Source organism: Macrotis lagotis, chromosome 1 (assembly GCF_037893015.1).
Source record: "Macrotis lagotis isolate mMagLag1 chromosome 1, bilby.v1.9.chrom.fasta, whole genome shotgun sequence".
In the NCBI taxonomy this organism is placed as follows: domain Eukaryota; kingdom Metazoa; phylum Chordata; class Mammalia; order Peramelemorphia; family Peramelidae; genus Macrotis; species Macrotis lagotis.
The window spans coordinates 539,747,478-539,764,700 of NC_133658.1; the positions used below are offsets into that span (position 1 = coordinate 539,747,478).

The 17,223-nt window shown below is 35.2% G+C and overlaps 1 protein-coding gene across 1 annotated transcript in view; it reads right to left on the reverse strand.

The window, feature by feature from the left end:
• Positions 1-9,253: 9,253 nt before the first annotated feature.
• Positions 9,254-17,223, reverse strand: part of MBTPS2 (membrane bound transcription factor peptidase, site 2) — a 40,648-nt gene continuing 32,678 nt past the window's right edge. The window contains exons 10-11 of the mRNA XM_074214255.1: positions 12,912-12,987; positions 9,254-11,373 (exon numbers count right to left, since the gene is read on the reverse strand). Coding sequence (XP_074070356.1) covers positions 11,151-11,373; positions 12,912-12,987 — 299 coding nt within the window. The 3' untranslated portion in view covers positions 9,254-11,150. The remainder of the gene's footprint in view (positions 11,374-12,911; positions 12,988-17,223) is intronic.

A 17,223-nucleotide genomic window follows, 5' to 3' on the forward strand; every position in this document is an offset into this window, starting at 1 on the left:
CCTGCCTAGAATTTTATTCTTATCTTTTCTGAATGGTAACTACCTTCCAATTTTCCCTATTCATATTCAGGCAGCACACCAGTCAAGTTCCCATAACAACAATAAAGAAAGTAAAATCACAAATCAGGATTTCTGAATTGTAGGACATCTCAGAGGCTAAGGTCAAGCCCTAACTTTTTATTGATTTATTTTTATCTGAATATAGCTTGTTTGAACATAGTTATTTGCATGCTATCTATTCCCTTAGACTGTAAGTCCTCAAAGGTAGTGACTATCACTAACCTTTCTTTGTATCCCTGATTTTAATAACTGTTGAGCAACAGATTCTTTATAATGTAATAATAAAAACTATTACATAGTACTTTAGGTTTACAGAACTTTACATTTATTTCATTTTATCCTCACAACCCAGGAAGGTATGTGCTATTCTAGTTCCCCTTTTATAGATAAGGAACCAAGACAGACAGAAGTTAAATGACTTGTCCAGGATCACACAACTAGTAAACATCTAAGGTTGGATTTAAATTCAGGTCTTCCTGACACCAGTGCTCTATCCATTGTGATAATCTTGACAAGGAGTCATCCAGTATTTGCTGAAGACTTCAGTTGAGGAGAATCCGCTCCTCCAAGATTATAAAGACTTCAAGGAAGGAGGGATCTCTCCCATTTATTATCCATTCCAATTCTGAATAGCTATAATTGTTGGAGCAAACTTCTTTCCACAGTGTAGATTTGCCTCTTTGCAGCCTCATTCCACTGAACTTAATCCTGCCCCTTGGAGCTCAAAAGAATGAGTCTAATCTCTGTTCTTCCACATCCCCTCTCAGCCTGTCCCTCCCTCCCCACCCCCTTCCAAAAGGTGAAGACAGTTCAGTTATTCCTCATCTGTTCTTCTTTAGATTAAATATGCAGAGATTCTTAAACAGAACCAGTTAAAGTATGAATTTAAGTTTCTTCACCATACTGGTTATACTCCTCTGTATAATATCTGGTTTATTAATGCTCTTCCTACATCATAATTGAACATCAGACAGGGGCTGCAATGGATAAAATGCAGGCCTTGGAGTCAGAAAGACTCATTTTCTTGGGTTCAAATCCGATGTCAGACAAATCCTAACTGTTTGACCCTGAGTAAGTCACTTAATCCTGTCTGTCTGTTTCCTCAACTATAAAATGAGCTGGAAAAGGAAATGGCAAACCACTCCAGTATCTTTGCCAAGGGAAACCCAAATGGGCTCACAAAGAGTCAGATGTGACTGAAACTAAAATTACACAACTGAATATTTGAGATGTCTGAATAGGGAACTGAAGTCTTATGTTTAGCTTACTGAATTACCTCTGGAGCAGCATTATTAAAAAGGAGCTGGGACAACTACTTATTAAATTTTAACTATGATAAAGAAAAACTGTCATGAATATTAGAACTAGAATAACAACTTGATATTTTGTAAATACAGAATAGCTTCATTAGAGATAGTAATCCAAATTTACCCAACTCCTTCCCTATTTATACTTTTTCTAAATATGGGGAAAATTTCATTACAATCATAGATTCATAGATTTTTTTTTTGCAAGGCAAACAGGGTTAAGTGGCTTGCTCAAGGCCACACAGCTAGGTAATTATTAAGTGTCTGAGACGGATTTGAACCCAGGTACTCCTGACTCCAGGGCCAGTGCTTTATCCACTACGCCACCTAGCTGCCCCGATTCATAGATTTTGATTTAGACTTTAGAGGTAATCTATTTTAATCCCCTCATTTTGCAGACGAGAAAATTGAGGTATAAAGAATAACTTGTACACGGTTTTACAGGTAGCAAGTGGCAGTAGAGGTTGGTTTTTAAGTCATATCACCTGAATCTACAATTAGCTCTCCTTCAACTCATAGATTTGAGAAGATAACTCTTGGGGGGAGGATTAGAATTAGGTGAGTTTAAAACATTTTAAAATAAGCAATACTTGTCTCAAAGATATTAAATAGCAATAAAAACTCAAATGCATTTTAGGTGAAAATTTATTATAAGTAGAAAAAATACTAAGATAAATTGCCAACAAATACAATTCAGATACATATACTCAAATTTCTTAGTTTTAACATTGTCAGAAAGCAAGACTTTCTAAAACTTACAAATAAACACTAACTATATGGGATGGCTAAACCAGAAATGCAGCATTCCAGAATTACAATTTAGTATACCCAACAGATGAGTATAAAGATTACACATTTTATTTTATAACTTACAGAACCATCTGTCATAGATTTTTTACATTTAATGTGAATGGCAGACAATCCAGAGAAAGTTATTAAAATCACAAAGCATAAGTAGCAAGCACATTTTTCAATTAACAAAACAAATTATATACATATTCTATGATGCATGTATACACACATAATTGGGGATAAAACATTCAACATTTATGGAAATGATATCTAGTGTACTTCAATGAAATGTGGCTAGAGAGAAAATTGTTCAAGTGTCCTATACATTTTAAAATACCAGATAATATATTCTTCCATAAGTATGTTATAGTATTTAAGGTTTCCTTGGGGGGATATTATTATTGAGCCAACAATAATGTTAGCACACACATGTTAAAAGATTTAAACTTCATTGCCAAGCATGATGGAAAGAATCCATGTATTTTTAGGTGCTATACTGAGAAAAAAATGGACTACACAGAAAAAAAAATCTCAAAACTAGAATTTTTCTCCCTTAACACACAAATTGTTAGATCTGTTAAAGGATAAATTTTCCAAGTAAAACTTCTTTACAACATAAGAATATTTTTCATTTCCTTAAGTATAAACTGTGAATACACTGTTATTTTAGGGCAAGGTCCAAGGTCACACAGCTAATTATTAAGTGTCAGAGGCTGCATTTTAACTCAGGTCCTTCTGATTCCAGGGCTGGTGCTCTCTATCCACTTCACCACCTAGCTGCTCCTACACTGTTAGGCTTGTTAGATATTAATACTTAGATCTAACATTTAGGTTAGACATATACAAAATAGCCCCCTAGAAAATAAGAGCTTCCAAGTAGGGTATGGAAGAGACTGAATCAGAGTGAATTAGGGGAAAAGTAGTCTTTGGAATGGGAAAAGTTATAGCAATGGGAGAAAACACAAGAGGAAATGCAAATATTCAGAAGCAAGTTAATGCTATCACTAACACATTCCTTAAATAAAGGAATTGATCTAATTCACCTCAGAGAGCAAACTCCTGGAGGGAATAAGGCACAGATAAAAAAAAGGATGACTCCATTGCCTATCTTTGTGCTTCTGCACAAACTAGGATGTCCTCCAAGTCTGAAATGCTCTGCCCCTTCATCTTGGAAGCATTTTTTCCTAGATTCCTTCAAGACCAGCTCACATCTCACATTTTGCAAGAGGCCTATTCCCTGTCCCCACAGCTGCTAGTGCCATGACTTCTTAGATTTGCCTCCTTTGATCTTGTATGCATCTAGTTTTTTTACTTTTTTACATGTTGTTTCCCTCTTTAGAAGGTATGACCCTCAAAGCCAAGAGCTGTTTTTTGTCTTTCTTTGCTTGACTAGCACTTAGCACAATGTTTGCATGTGGTTGGTTCTTGTACTTCATTATTGAAGAACAAAAAGAGACAAATTACAGCGGTTGATCAGACTAATATGAGCTTGGAGTGCTAAAATAGTCCATGTGATCACCTGGGGCATTTACTCTAAACTTACGTGTCTCTTGTTTCCTTAGACTGCTTCAGTTCTGCCTTGGTCATAGAGCACAGTCCCCTCTCTGATAAGGACATACCATGCAGGATGGTGCTGCTGCACCATCAATTCCATGCTGCACAATCATTTCTAAAGTTCTTCAATGAGATCAGGGTCTCCCTGCACCACTTCTTCTGAATCTCATGAGCACTTGCCCTGGGTGAGTTCTCCATAAAATAGTCTTAGCACAAAGTAAGTTGTTAATGATGCTTGTTGACCCCTTTAAAAAAGACTCATTAAAGGTAACAACTTTTGACAAGGAAGTGAAACTTTAACTATAGAAACATTTGCTACCTAAATTTATGTTGAGATATTTCTTTGCTTGCCTACTCTTTTCAAGTGCAAAATCTTAAGTACTAGACTGTCTTTCTCATTATTTCATTCTAGGCTATGAACCTTCTTTCTCAGTAATGGTTAATCATCCTAGGAGTTTGAAAATGTTAGAAACTGTTACATCAGCACACTGATAACTGATTTCTTTCATTTATTCCTTTTTTCTTGAAACATAAGTTAAATATTTTTTATGCTTGTTAATTTTTAACTGTAGTATTTTTTGTTTTGCTAAAAAGAAACCTAGTTTCTCTAGTTTTCAAGTTTATGGCCCTTTTCTTCCAATGGCTGTTCATCTTTTTAATATTTTTAGTTCTGTTATATGAAAATATCTCCCTTCTTTTGAGAATTATCATAAAACTAAAAATTTACAGAGTTCAGTTTAATTTTTCCTTGCTTCAATTTAAGACTCCCATAGATAAAGGAGAAATCCCTTTCTAATGACTTGGTTCTTTAGAACAGCACAAAAATTCATTTTTGATAAGCCATGTTCTGCCTTAGACAAGGAGTCTTGCCCTACCAACACATTTTTGGTTAGAATATTTCATAGGCTGAATTCTTTTGGATTTGGAGCATGTCACTTTCTGATCATAAGGAACAAATGGTTTTAGAATTCAAATTTGTAAATAATTTAAGCATTATCTTGTTCAAGAAACTTTCTTTGATCTTTCCATCTTAAAGTAACCATTTCCTTCTCCAACATATCCAGAGTCCTTTGTTTGGCTCTCTTCTTTGTCGTAACCATATTCTACCTTGAACTGTATTTTTGAACATATTGTGTAACTTTTTCATAGAGCAAGTTGTAAGCTCTGTGTGGGAGGAATTGTTTTATTTTTTAATCTTGGTATTCCTAGTGTACATAGAATGAACTTTAATAAAGAAGTTAATGTCTGTTGAAAGAGGGGTAATCTAAGCAAGTGTTGGTTCAGAGCCTTAAAAAAATGCTGGGGTCAAAATAAATCAGGCTATAGAAAAATGAGAATTTTAATAAAAACCAAAACCAAGTAGTCATTGATTATAGTGACAGGCAGCTAGGTGGTACAATGGATAGTCTGGAGTGAAGAGCTGAATTCAATATGATCTCAGACACTAGCTGTGTGACACTATGCAAATCACTCAACCTTAGTCTACCTCAGTTTCACCAACTGTAAAACTGGGATAATAATAATAGCACCTACCTCTCAGGGTTGCTGTGAGGATTAAATAAAACATTTGTAAAATGCTTATTAGCATAGTGTCTAGCATACAATAGGTACTTAATAAGTGCCTATTTTTTCCTTTGAGTCAAATAAGTTATTATGACACTTTAGAATACTCTACTTATATAAGGAAGGTCTGATAGGGAAGAAAATATATTTGAGACGAATGTGATGGGAACTAAACTAAGTTTTTTAAAGAAAATGAATGGTGTGGTAAAAGCAAAAAATATTAATGTAACTTTTTTAAAAAAAAACTGCATACTTTTCCTACTCCATGTGAAGCAGTTAGCCAAAAACTATTTCTAAGACAAAATACTTGCAAATGTTTCATAATTTATTCTGTTGAACCAAACAAGCTCAGCAGAACATGAAGTTTATATCATGTTCATCTCCTGAAACACGAAGTCATGAAATAAAGGCATTCCCCGCCCTCCCCCCCCCAATACTAAAGTAAATCACACAATAGTGAACCTGGGTAATTACAGTTGTAGCTTCCTGGATCCATTTTTCTCTATCTCCACCCTAAAGAGTACAACCTATTGTTCCATTAATAAGGTCAGAAATAGAGGTTTTCCTTTCATTGAATTCATTTGCCATGCTCTGATAAAATATACAATGGATCATTCAAATGAGTGAAGCCTCAGAAGCAAAATAAACATTTTAAATACATAGATTAAAATAGGTTTATTGTCTCTTAAGTAAAATGTAACCATATAGCCTATTTAATTTTCCCCATTCTTTTGAAAAGGCATATTTATTCAATTCAACAACAGACCAATACTACGGAAATGAAACCGACTATATGTAACCTGAAGAAGATGAAATATAAACTTGAGTGCTAGAAATTAATTTTGATTTTCCTTCTACTACTATCCATCATAAAAACAGAATTCACACTTTAAAAGGGCTCAGGAATATAAAAAGGTTTTCCCCTAGTAGAGAGAACAGAATCAGTTACTACAAGGTAAAACAATTCAGGCATGAAAAATCCTCTAGCCAAGTGGTCTCATTTGTACAAAGTAAAATCACAGTTGTTCCTAATGTTTTGATAACTGCAATTAACCAGCTTTAAGAAATACAGCTAGAGCTTGGGTAGAAAAATTCTTGGGAAAAAATATCAGATATGGAGGTTTAAGAACCCAAAACAATGTAAAACTAACAGCTAAAATTTCTTTCCCCAGAATCCCTAAAAATTGAATTAATTTAATGTAATTTAAGATTTTTTTAAATTAAAAAATTATTTTGTGAGGAGGCTAGGTGGCACGGTGGATAGAGCACTGGCCCTGGAGTCAGGAGTAACTGAATTCAAATCTGGCTTCAGACACTTAATAATTACCTAGCTGTGTGGCCTTGGGCAAGTCAATTAACCCCATTTGCCTTGCCAAAAAAAATTATTTTGTTATGTGTAAATAAAGGTTAAATATATAACCACAAACATAAAAGTTTCTGCAAAGGAACAGATTTTAGAACAGGCCTCAGGTTACTGTACCGATAACCAAAATGCGTGAAATTAATACAAAGAACCAATGATCATTTTCAATAGGTGTTTCATTTTAGACAAAAACATAAAACAATGGCAAGCAATTAAGATATTATTCAATCAGCAGAGAATAATTACATATATATGTATTATGAGAAAAAATGGAATCAAGTCAGTGTAAACATAAAGTACAAAATGTGGTTCCAGATTATTATTTATTCATATCAAGTTGCCAGCAATTAAATTGTCTTCAAGTTGAATTATAACTTTTTTTTGGGGGGGGGTAGGAGGTCAGACTGAGTCTTCTTATTTTGCTCAGTTTATCAGTTCAGCAACCACCGATGAGGTAATCTCACTACTGATCAGCATGGAAATTTTGACCTGTTCTGTTTACTGACCTGAACCAACCCTGATGATGCAGCCACTAGTCCCCTTCTCCCAGGGGCTAATAACCCTGTAGCTACTGTATTTAGTGCAGACATCTTATCATCTTTGGCCCTACTACAGCTCTGATTTCCTGAGCTTCAGCCTTTCTGAGCAGCAGGGAGTACAGGTTTGTATCACTGTGCCTGGCTATATCTTTTCTTTTTCCTTAAGAAAAGGATTCACTCTATATCTAACACAGTATGGGTTAAAAGACTTTTTAGAAAAAGAAACACTTATACACAACTTACATGTGGACATTTAATATGTGCAATTTGATGACTGTGACTGAGCCTAAAAGTTTAGAAGAAATATATTCACATATTTCAGTTTGGAATAAAGTTATCATCTCTATAGAAATATGACCAGAAAAGTAAAATTCAGCATGTTTGTGCAAACTGAGATGCTTTCTAGAAAACAAATTCTTTATATAACATCTCTAAGGAGAAAGAAAAAATATAACTGTGATATCATAATTAGAACATTACAGAGTGGAAAAATAAAGTTTCCCTGCAAATGGCAGCACAAAGACAATTTTCTTTATCCCTCATTTTACTAATCACATTAAACAATTTAAAAAAAGGATAGAATCTCATAAGGAAGACAAGTGATATGAGAACTACAACTTATACAACTTTTGTAGAACTATTCAATGGTACATCTTTGTCATTTTAAACGTGGAAGCATTTTTTTCCTACTCCATAAATCTTTCTTTAATCATGATCATCTTATACACATTTTTATCTAATACCACTATTTACACAATTTGCTAATGAACTCAAAGAAATGAATTCTATTTAGTTTCCTGTTTTTCAAAGTGGCATCAAGGGATGTTTTTTTCTGAGACTGTGCATAACTGTCTTCTATAATTTCATTCTCAATTAAGTGTTTAGAGTCATTTTTCACATATAGAAAAACTTTATTTCTCTAGTCCTCTGGTTTATCCAGGGTCTTCTGGCACACAGTTCCATTCCTTGCATTTTATGGTTTTTTTGGAGTTCTTGGAAACCTTTACATAATCACTCCCTATTGAAATAATAAAACTAGTGTGGTTGTTTCATTAAAAGAGACTTCGAGGACTCTATAAACATTGCACATGTGTGTGTGTGTATTTTACATATATATATGTATATATGTATATAATGTATATATGTATATAATACACACTTTAACTGAAGTTTTCCATAGCTATGGAACTCTTCAAGGATCCCAGGAAGCTGACTATTGTTCATCTTATATGCTTGGTTTTGAATTTACATAAACCTCCCTAAAAGCATTTTTTAGTTGTTTGCAGGCAAAAAATGTTTACCTTGGTCTGCTAAAAAAGTCCTTCTCAGATTCCTCAGGTAGTTGTCCAGTTCTGTATACTCTAAGCCAGGTTGAGTAATTCTGAGTGAGTCTATCCAGGAGATTCCAGAAAAAAAACTAGAGAGCTGTAAACCTAAAGTGGAAATGGTTTTAGCACATTCTTGGAAGTGTCTCTAAGCTCAAAAATCACCATAGACAAAGGACACCAGAACCCATAATTTTTCATGGTTGTGATAGATCTTAAAAAAAAAAAAAAACAATTGGTCCATTAGGGATTCTATCACTTCTTTATCTACCTCCCCAGACAGCTAGATGGTACAGTGGACAAAGCACTGACCTTAGATTTAGGAGGACAGGAGTTCTCTGACACTTACTAGCTGTGTGACCATGGGTAAGTCACGTAACCCTGATTGCCTCACATCCAAGGCCATCTCCAGTTGCCCTGATTCATATCTGGCCATTGGACCCAATGGCTCTGGAGGAGAAAGTGAGGCTGGTGACTCAGCACAGCACCCTCCCCCAGCCCCCACTCAAATCTAATTCATGTGCTTACCTCCTTACTTCATGCCTTACCTCCCTGATATAGTGGTCTTCTTTGAGAATGAAGGACAAAATCTCCCCAGCTTTCAGAGGTATGTGAGATCAAAAGGAAAGGAAGTAAAGAAGACATAAGACACAGGTCAGACAGTGACCCAATGAACTATATTCAAGAGGAGAATTGGGAACTAAGACCCTGAAGTTGTAAAGAGCTTCCCATAAACTGAGTAGACCAAAGAAAGGTCTAAAGAGGTAAGATAAACTGTAAATAGCAAGTTGTCTTGAACAACTAGAACCTGAGAACCCTTGTCCTCAGGAACTCTGTATTAATTTGGGCAACAGAAACTCAAGGAGATTCATTCTATACATGTACTGTGACAAACTGTCACACTGCTAGTGTCTAGGGGAGAAGTAGATTCAACGAACTCTTCCCAAGTGACTAATCAACCTTTCCTCTTCCTGGGAGAATAGATAATCCTCTCTTAAGGTCAAGCAGCTGTGAGATTAATTATTTCCATGGCTCCATACTGAATCATTATGAAGTCTTAAGATTCAATCTCATACCTCAAGGATATGTTTGGACTAGAATGGGATCCCATTCCTCTACTTCCACCTTCTCACTTAACTAACTCCCCTGAAAGGTATAACTCCGTCATCAGGGCTAGAGCTAATTGAAGCAGTCACAAATGCCTTTATTCTAGAGCAGGGATGGGGAACCATTCTTCTGTCAAGGATCACTTGGATATATATATAGTATCATTCACCTGCTACATTTGGTCAAACGTTTAATTAATTCTCTCCTAAAAAGTTCCTGGATTTATTGAATTTCAAGTACCACCTCCAGCTGTCATGGCAGTGCCAGACCAGTCAGTAGCAGGAGGTTTCCTGCCCCTGTACTAGGGTAATGTCAGTCTTCAGCCCAATTTGTCAGGCATGGTGCCCATGAACCAACCTTACATACACTGTGATATGTAGCTTTAAAAACACTATCAAGGTAGACTGATAGAATGTTACACAGGTAAGGACTCTTGCCTTAAATTCAAAACTAAACTCTAGAAAGGCTACTTTTTAAAGATAAGATGATACTTTATCCAAGAATCAACTGTTATTAAAAAGTATTAAAAAACAAACCTCATGTTGTGATAGGTCTCATCTTCTACCTTTTTTACTGTCCAAGTATATTTGAAATCACAGACAAGACCTGAAAAAGTCTGTATTTTTCTCTTTTTATGTCTATTTATACACACATACATACACATACTTACATATACACACATGTCCCTAAACAATTCAGGGAAATTTCTGATTACCATATCTATGTAAACAAAATTTTATCAGGAGAATAATGTTTAATGAGAGCTGCTTTATAGAAACAAAATTTTTGGTCTGGATCTGTAATTGCATCAGTGTAGGGAATTTATGATGAGGAAACTCCCTTTACTCATGTTAATCAGTACAATTCTGCAACTTACAGTCTTCACTCACTGTGTAGGGCAGTGAGACACTTTTATTGAGGGTCACAAAGCCTCTGCCTATGGCACATTCAGGATTTGCACCCAAGTCTTCTTGACTCAGAGGCTAGACCCCTTCTCTCTATTTCCCAAGCATCCTCTTGTGACAAATAATCCAACACTAAATTAAAAACATTGAAGATGAAAGATGTTTTCATTCATTTGTTGACAACCTAGAAAATTCTCACCCTTCCAATGTGACCACAGAATAATTAGCTTTTTTCAAAATCTGACATAATGATCTCTTTACTTATATTCATTCCTTATCCCAAGGTAGATATGACACAACTAATAATTTTTATAGATGAACTTATAAAGTCCAAATTAATGTATATGTTGTCATAACCAGAATGAAATCCTTTGAGATCAGATCTTTCTACTTCCTTTGTTAATGGGGTAACAAAAGGTATTAAGGAAAATACCTAGCAAAGACCTCTAGATTTAGTAGGATCTCATTAAAGGGTGCTGGCCACATAGTTTTAAGAAAGTTTCTTCATACCTTTCAAAACAAACAAAATGTTATCTTTTTCAATCAGCAACAAATGTTATGGGGTTTGGATTTTTTTTTGTTTTTTTTGGCATATTATAACAACTCACAGATTTTGTCATATGAGTCCAGATATATTATCGGGCTGTCACCATCCAGAGACCTAGGGCCACATTGGCAGCCAAAAGTGTACTACCAGCAAGCAAGATTAAAAATCCTAGCAAATCTCTATTTTGCTTGTCTATGATTAGTGAACTAAGGGTGGCTTCCAGAAAAGAGTTTAACATCCACTGTCCATCTAAAGCAAAGCAGGGTACAGCATTGATAACAGCAAGTGCTCCTGAAAGTGAAATTAGGTATCTGGGATAAATAGTTAAGCAGAACAAATAATAAAGGTACCAACAATGTGTTTACCATTGAAAATCATACTTGAATAATTCAGGGAAATTTTTCAGTACCACTGACTATAAGACTACTGTGTTCTTTCCCATGTAAAAGTGAAATCATTCTTTTTTCTTAAGCTTTCGCAATATAGAAGAGGCTATGTTTTTTCTTTTAACAATTAAATTCTTTTTTAAAGGTTTTTGCAAGGCAAATGGGGTTAAGTGGCTTGCCCAAGGCCACACAGCAAACAGGTAATTATTAAGTGTCTGAGACCAGATTTGAACCCAGGTACTCCTGACTCCAGGGCAGGTGCTTTATCCACTGCATCACCTAGCAGCCCCCTTTTAATAATTTAATTAAGAAATTTTTAGGTCTGATTAGCTTAAAGACAACAGGTAATGAACAAGGACAACTTAGATCTTCCTTTATCATTATCCCTTATAATTATGGCTACTAATAATCCAAAAAGGACAATAGTTGGGGAGGGAGAAGCAGAAAAGAATTACTTTTTGACCTTGAGTACATTGGGATAAAACAAATGAAAGCCTTTGTTTCTTGAACATTATTCAATGTAACTTCTTAGAGACAGACTGTGAAGGGATAATTCTCTCCTAAGATAACAGCAATTATACAAATTAAGTTTCCAGAATATATAGCATAGTACTATTGGTACCTTTGGAATTAACTTTTTAATCTAGCCTTTTTCCTTTTCTTTTTCTGTTAAACCTTTAAAGTAGGAAATACAGGAGAATAGAAAAATACTGCAGTTAAACTATTGTATCTTTTAAAGTAATATTATAGTAACCACCTAGCTTGTTAAAACCTGGTATTGTATTCATTTCCCCCTAATATCTTTTACAAATAAAGAAGATACTATTGATATACTACATGAATGGATTTATTTTTCAATGATTGGAGTGGTTACCAATCGATGCAATTCTGCTTATTCTCTCAAATGTTCTTTAGAAACATACTCCCTCTTAATGGCACAGATTAGACAAAGAGCTAACTGTGTTTGCAGACAGTCTGTAGCCATGACAAAAAATCAACCAAATTAACTGGTCCAAAAAGGGTCAGAAAGCCTATCTCTGATCTCATTAATAACTCAATTGCTTTACTCATCTGAGGTAGATTTTAGACTCACCCATCCAATTCCAATGTGGCTTCTATACATTCCTCAGAATATCTTAGGATATTTTTCTTCTTAGCAATCTCATTCCTTGTCTTATAATCAAACACACTTAATGCCTCTCCAATTTTAAAATGACTTCCTTTTGGCACAGAGATTTCTGCCAGGTCTTTATCTATTTTAAGGATACAAATTCACATTTTATATAGTATTTAAATACATATTATCTCAGTTGATCAGAGTGAGAAAGGCAAACAGGTTCATAAAAATTATGACTTGCCTTAAATGGAACTCAAATCCAATGAGAATTACTGGTCCTATAACCCCACTGCCTAATTTTTTCATACAAACCTCAATAAAGTAACTTATACATTTGAAAGGATACTTGAAAAACGTCTCTATTACCACAGGTAGATCAATGCTTAGAAAGTTGAATCGTGGGATGAAACTGCTGAGACTCACTAAAAAAAAGAAAGTGGTAATTATGAATATAATTAATGAGTCAAGAGATCACATGTAATTAATGATATATGCATTTATCCAAAGTTGATTAGGACTCTCCAATCTCCCAAAGACTGAGGAAAAATAATCACAAAAGTAAGTTCTTCCTCAAATTTACCTAGGAAATTAGGGGATTCAAAAGAAATAGGGGAAAAAAGCAGAGAATCCTACTGCTTCTTGAGGTGCTGTTTGGGCCAATATATAGTAGTAGAATACAGGGTGTAATGTCCAACATACACTCCTATTTAAGGTGGGAAATGGGGTAAAGCTGAATATATCTTTTTTTAATAGTTTTTTTTTTTGCAAGGCAAATGGGGTTAAGTGGCTTGCCCAAGGCCACACAGCTAGGTAATTATTAAGTGTCTGAGGCCGGATTTGAACCCAGGTACTCCTCACTCCAGGGCCGGTGCTCTATTCACTGAGCCACCTAGCTGCCCCTACAGCTGAATATATCTTAAATGTAATAAAAACAAAACAAAACAAAATAACAAACACCAGAAATCAGACACCAAAAATGAATGGCCATATCTAAAGGATCATGCTATTGTTATTTAGTTATACTTCCTTACCTGCCCTGGGTCCCATTTTTCTGTTCACATCTCAAAAAAAAAAAATCTAACCCAACTGAACAAATATTTATTAAGCACATGCAAGGTTCTGTGCTAGTTGCCAGAGATATAGAGACAAAACGGAAAATCTGTCCCCTCAATGAGTTTACAATATACCAGGAGGGAGATAAAACACTTGTAGACAAGTAAACACAAAATAATTTCAGGAGGGAGGTGGTCTTTGGGTAGATGTTCAGTTGTACTTGACTCTTCATAACTCCATTTGGGATTTTCTTGGTAAAGAGACGGAAAAGTAGGGGCAGCTAGGTGGCACAGTGAATAGAGCACCGGCCCTGGAGTCAGGAGTACCTGGGTTCAAATCCGGCCTCAGACACTTAATAATTACCTAGCTGTGTGGCCTTGGGCAAGCCACGTAACCCCATTGCCTTGCAAAAAAATCCTTAAAAAAAACAAAAAAATATAAAAAAATTTTCTATATGTAACTGAAAAATATTTAATGAAATAAATAATATATATATATGCATATATATATATATATATTTTTTTTAAAGTACAGTCCAGGTATGAGGTAATGAAAGCCTGAATTAGCCTGGGTACATGAGTAAAGAGAAGGGGAAATATATATTCACAAGGTGTTATACAAATGATAAATTTGCTAAGTGATTGACTCTCTGGTATAAGGGAGAGTAAAAAGTTAAAATGTTACTAAGGTTCTTGTGAAGCTGAGGAATGGAACAATAGTAGTGCCTGGTAGGGTAATAAAAAATTGGATGAAGGGGTAGGTTTAGAAATAAAGATTATGTAGATTATAACCTATCTTGTGTCTGGCTCATCCTGAGTGACTCACTCTATTCCACAGAAGAAATGAGAAAGAGGGAGAGGGAGGACTCCTTCTTCACTGTCTTTTCACAGAGGGCCTTATTTAAGAGAGTCATGAGGTGATCCAGGAGGAAGTGGGAAGTAGACATGCTTTGGGATGTGTGTATGTGGAATTTTCTTAATGCTGTCTGTATGACTGTGGCTGTGTCTTCCTGGGTAATAGAATTTACTTGTCCTAAAGGTCTCCATCATGGTGGAACCCTGCTGAGGAAGGAGTTGGTTGTGTTAGAGACAAATCCCAAGATTGCCTATCTTAAGAAGAGTGGGATTAGACCCCTCTTCTCATTCTGAATGTTTGGTAATACACTCCATAGTGTTGTCATAAGCTCTACTTTAGAGACCACTCTTCTACAGAAACAGAGAAACCCAGAGGAAGGACAGGTTTCAGTTAAACATAATGAATTTCAAAATCAAATGTTAAAGTTGGAACAGACTTCAGTGACCATCTAGTCCAACTTGTTTTTGAAAAGGAATTCTCATTATAACAATATGATTATCTAACCCTTGCTTAAAGATTTCCAAAGACAGAGAACTGGCTAATGAAGATATCCTTCTACTTCAAAGCAACTCAAACTGTTGGGAAATATTTTTCCTCAAACCAAGCCTAAATGTACCTTTGCAATTTCCATGTATTATTCTTGAAACTACAATGGAGTCAAACAGAGTAAGTATAATTATTCTTCCATATGACAGCCCTCCAAATGTTTGAACACAGCTATCATATTTTATCAATATCATCTCTTTTCCAGGCTAAACATCCTTACTTCCTTCACTATACTCATTTTTATTTACTTAAGATCCAATACCATCCTGTTGGTTTCCTCTGAACACTTTAGCTGAACAATACCTTTCTTAAATTGTGGTGTCCCATACTGAAGATAATATTCCTGATGAAATCTGACATGGAAAGTGCATGGATGGATTATCAACTTGTTTCTGGAAGCTATAATTCTCTGAATACATCCTCAAGCTTCATTAGCTTTCTTGGCTGTCATATCGCAATGCTTTCAACACACTAAAACCACCAGATGTTATTCAAACTGCTATAAAATAATGCCTCCCCTGATTTACTCCTAAGAAATTGATATTTTTCACCACAAAAAAAGATTCAGTAAGATCCTTAAATGAATAACATCTTATTTGATTCATCTCAATGTTCAAGCCTATCATGATCTTTTTGGACACTGACTCTCTCTCCAGCTTTGCATCATTTTGAATACCACTTTGGACATGCTGTGCTTAAGATGCTTCCAAAGGGACATCCAGATGTGAGTACCCAACAAACAATTGGTGATGCAAAAGTTCCAGAGAGAGATCAAGGTTAGACATTTAGATTTGGGAATTATCTGCATAGAACTAATAATTCAGCTGATGGGAGCTGGTGAGATCACCAAAAATGTAGAGTCATGAGAAATGAGCTCAGGAAGGAGCCATGGGATACCCAAGCTCAGTGGATAGGCAATGCATGAGTCAGCAAAGGATACTGAGAAGTTGTTGCCATCAAGGAATAGAATCAAGAAAAGGCAATATCACAGAATATAAGGGAGTAGAGCATGCCCAAAAAGAGGAAGTTGTTCAAAAGATGCAGAGAAGTTGAGTTCAATGAAGCCTTAGAAGAGGACACAATGGAGTCAACAGTTAAGAAAACACTAACAATCTTGGACAGAATTTTTATTGAGTAATGCAGACTGAAAGGAGGTAAGAACCCTATTACTAAATTAATTTTTTTTTTTAGGTTTTTGCTAGGCAATGGATTTAAGTGGCCCAAGACCACACAGCTAAGTAATTATTTAATGTTTGAGGCCAGATTTGAACTCAGGTACTCCTGACTCCAGGGCTGGTGCTCTATCCACTGCGCCAACTAGCCACCCCACTAAATTAGTTTTAAAAACAAATCTCTGAAATCATCTATCGCTTCTGATTTAGCAGTGTCAGTGGGGTTTCCTAAAGAAAGTCAAAGACAAAACCAAAAGTCCAACATATGCCATTCTTTTTGGATCTAAAGAACTGGAAACAAGATAGATCTTTGACTGGGGAAAAATTTTTAAAAAAGACTTCAAAACCATGGTATCTGAATGTTATTGTTTATTATTGCATTGTAAAATGATGAATATGAGGAACTCAAAGAAATATGGAAAAATAATAGAGAAAGTGGTGCAGAGTGAAAAAGTAAAATCAAAAGAATATATAAAAGGATTATTATAATAATATAAATGAAAAAATGACTATCAACAATTAGAACTGAGTAATTGGAAGACCAATATCAGAGGAGAGAAAATGAAAAATGCCTTTTTCTTCATGGTAGACAGGCAACAGACTACTGAGTCAGAATGCTATATACCAAAGGGATTACCTTAACTGATTTCTTTGTTGATTATTCTGTGTCAAGGGAGGGTTTGATATGGATAGGGGACAGATTTTATTCCAAAAACTGCTGTGAGGTAAGGATAAATGGCCTTGATAGAACATAGTTATTAAATAAACAAACCATAGCAGTAATAAAACCACATTAAAGTGATGAAAGTAAGAATGAGTGGGTCTGTCTTTGAGCTCTTCTAAGGGTATTTAATGCTGGAAGTTACCAGAGAATTTTCTCAGAGCACTACAGTGGAAAAAGAAATGGATTCAGAATCAAAAAATGTGGGTTCAAATGTGACCTTGAATTAGTCACATCTTTGAGTCTCATGTTCCTCATCTTTTAAAAATGGTGTAGGACTAGATAACTTCTAAGATTCTTCCTATTCTAAA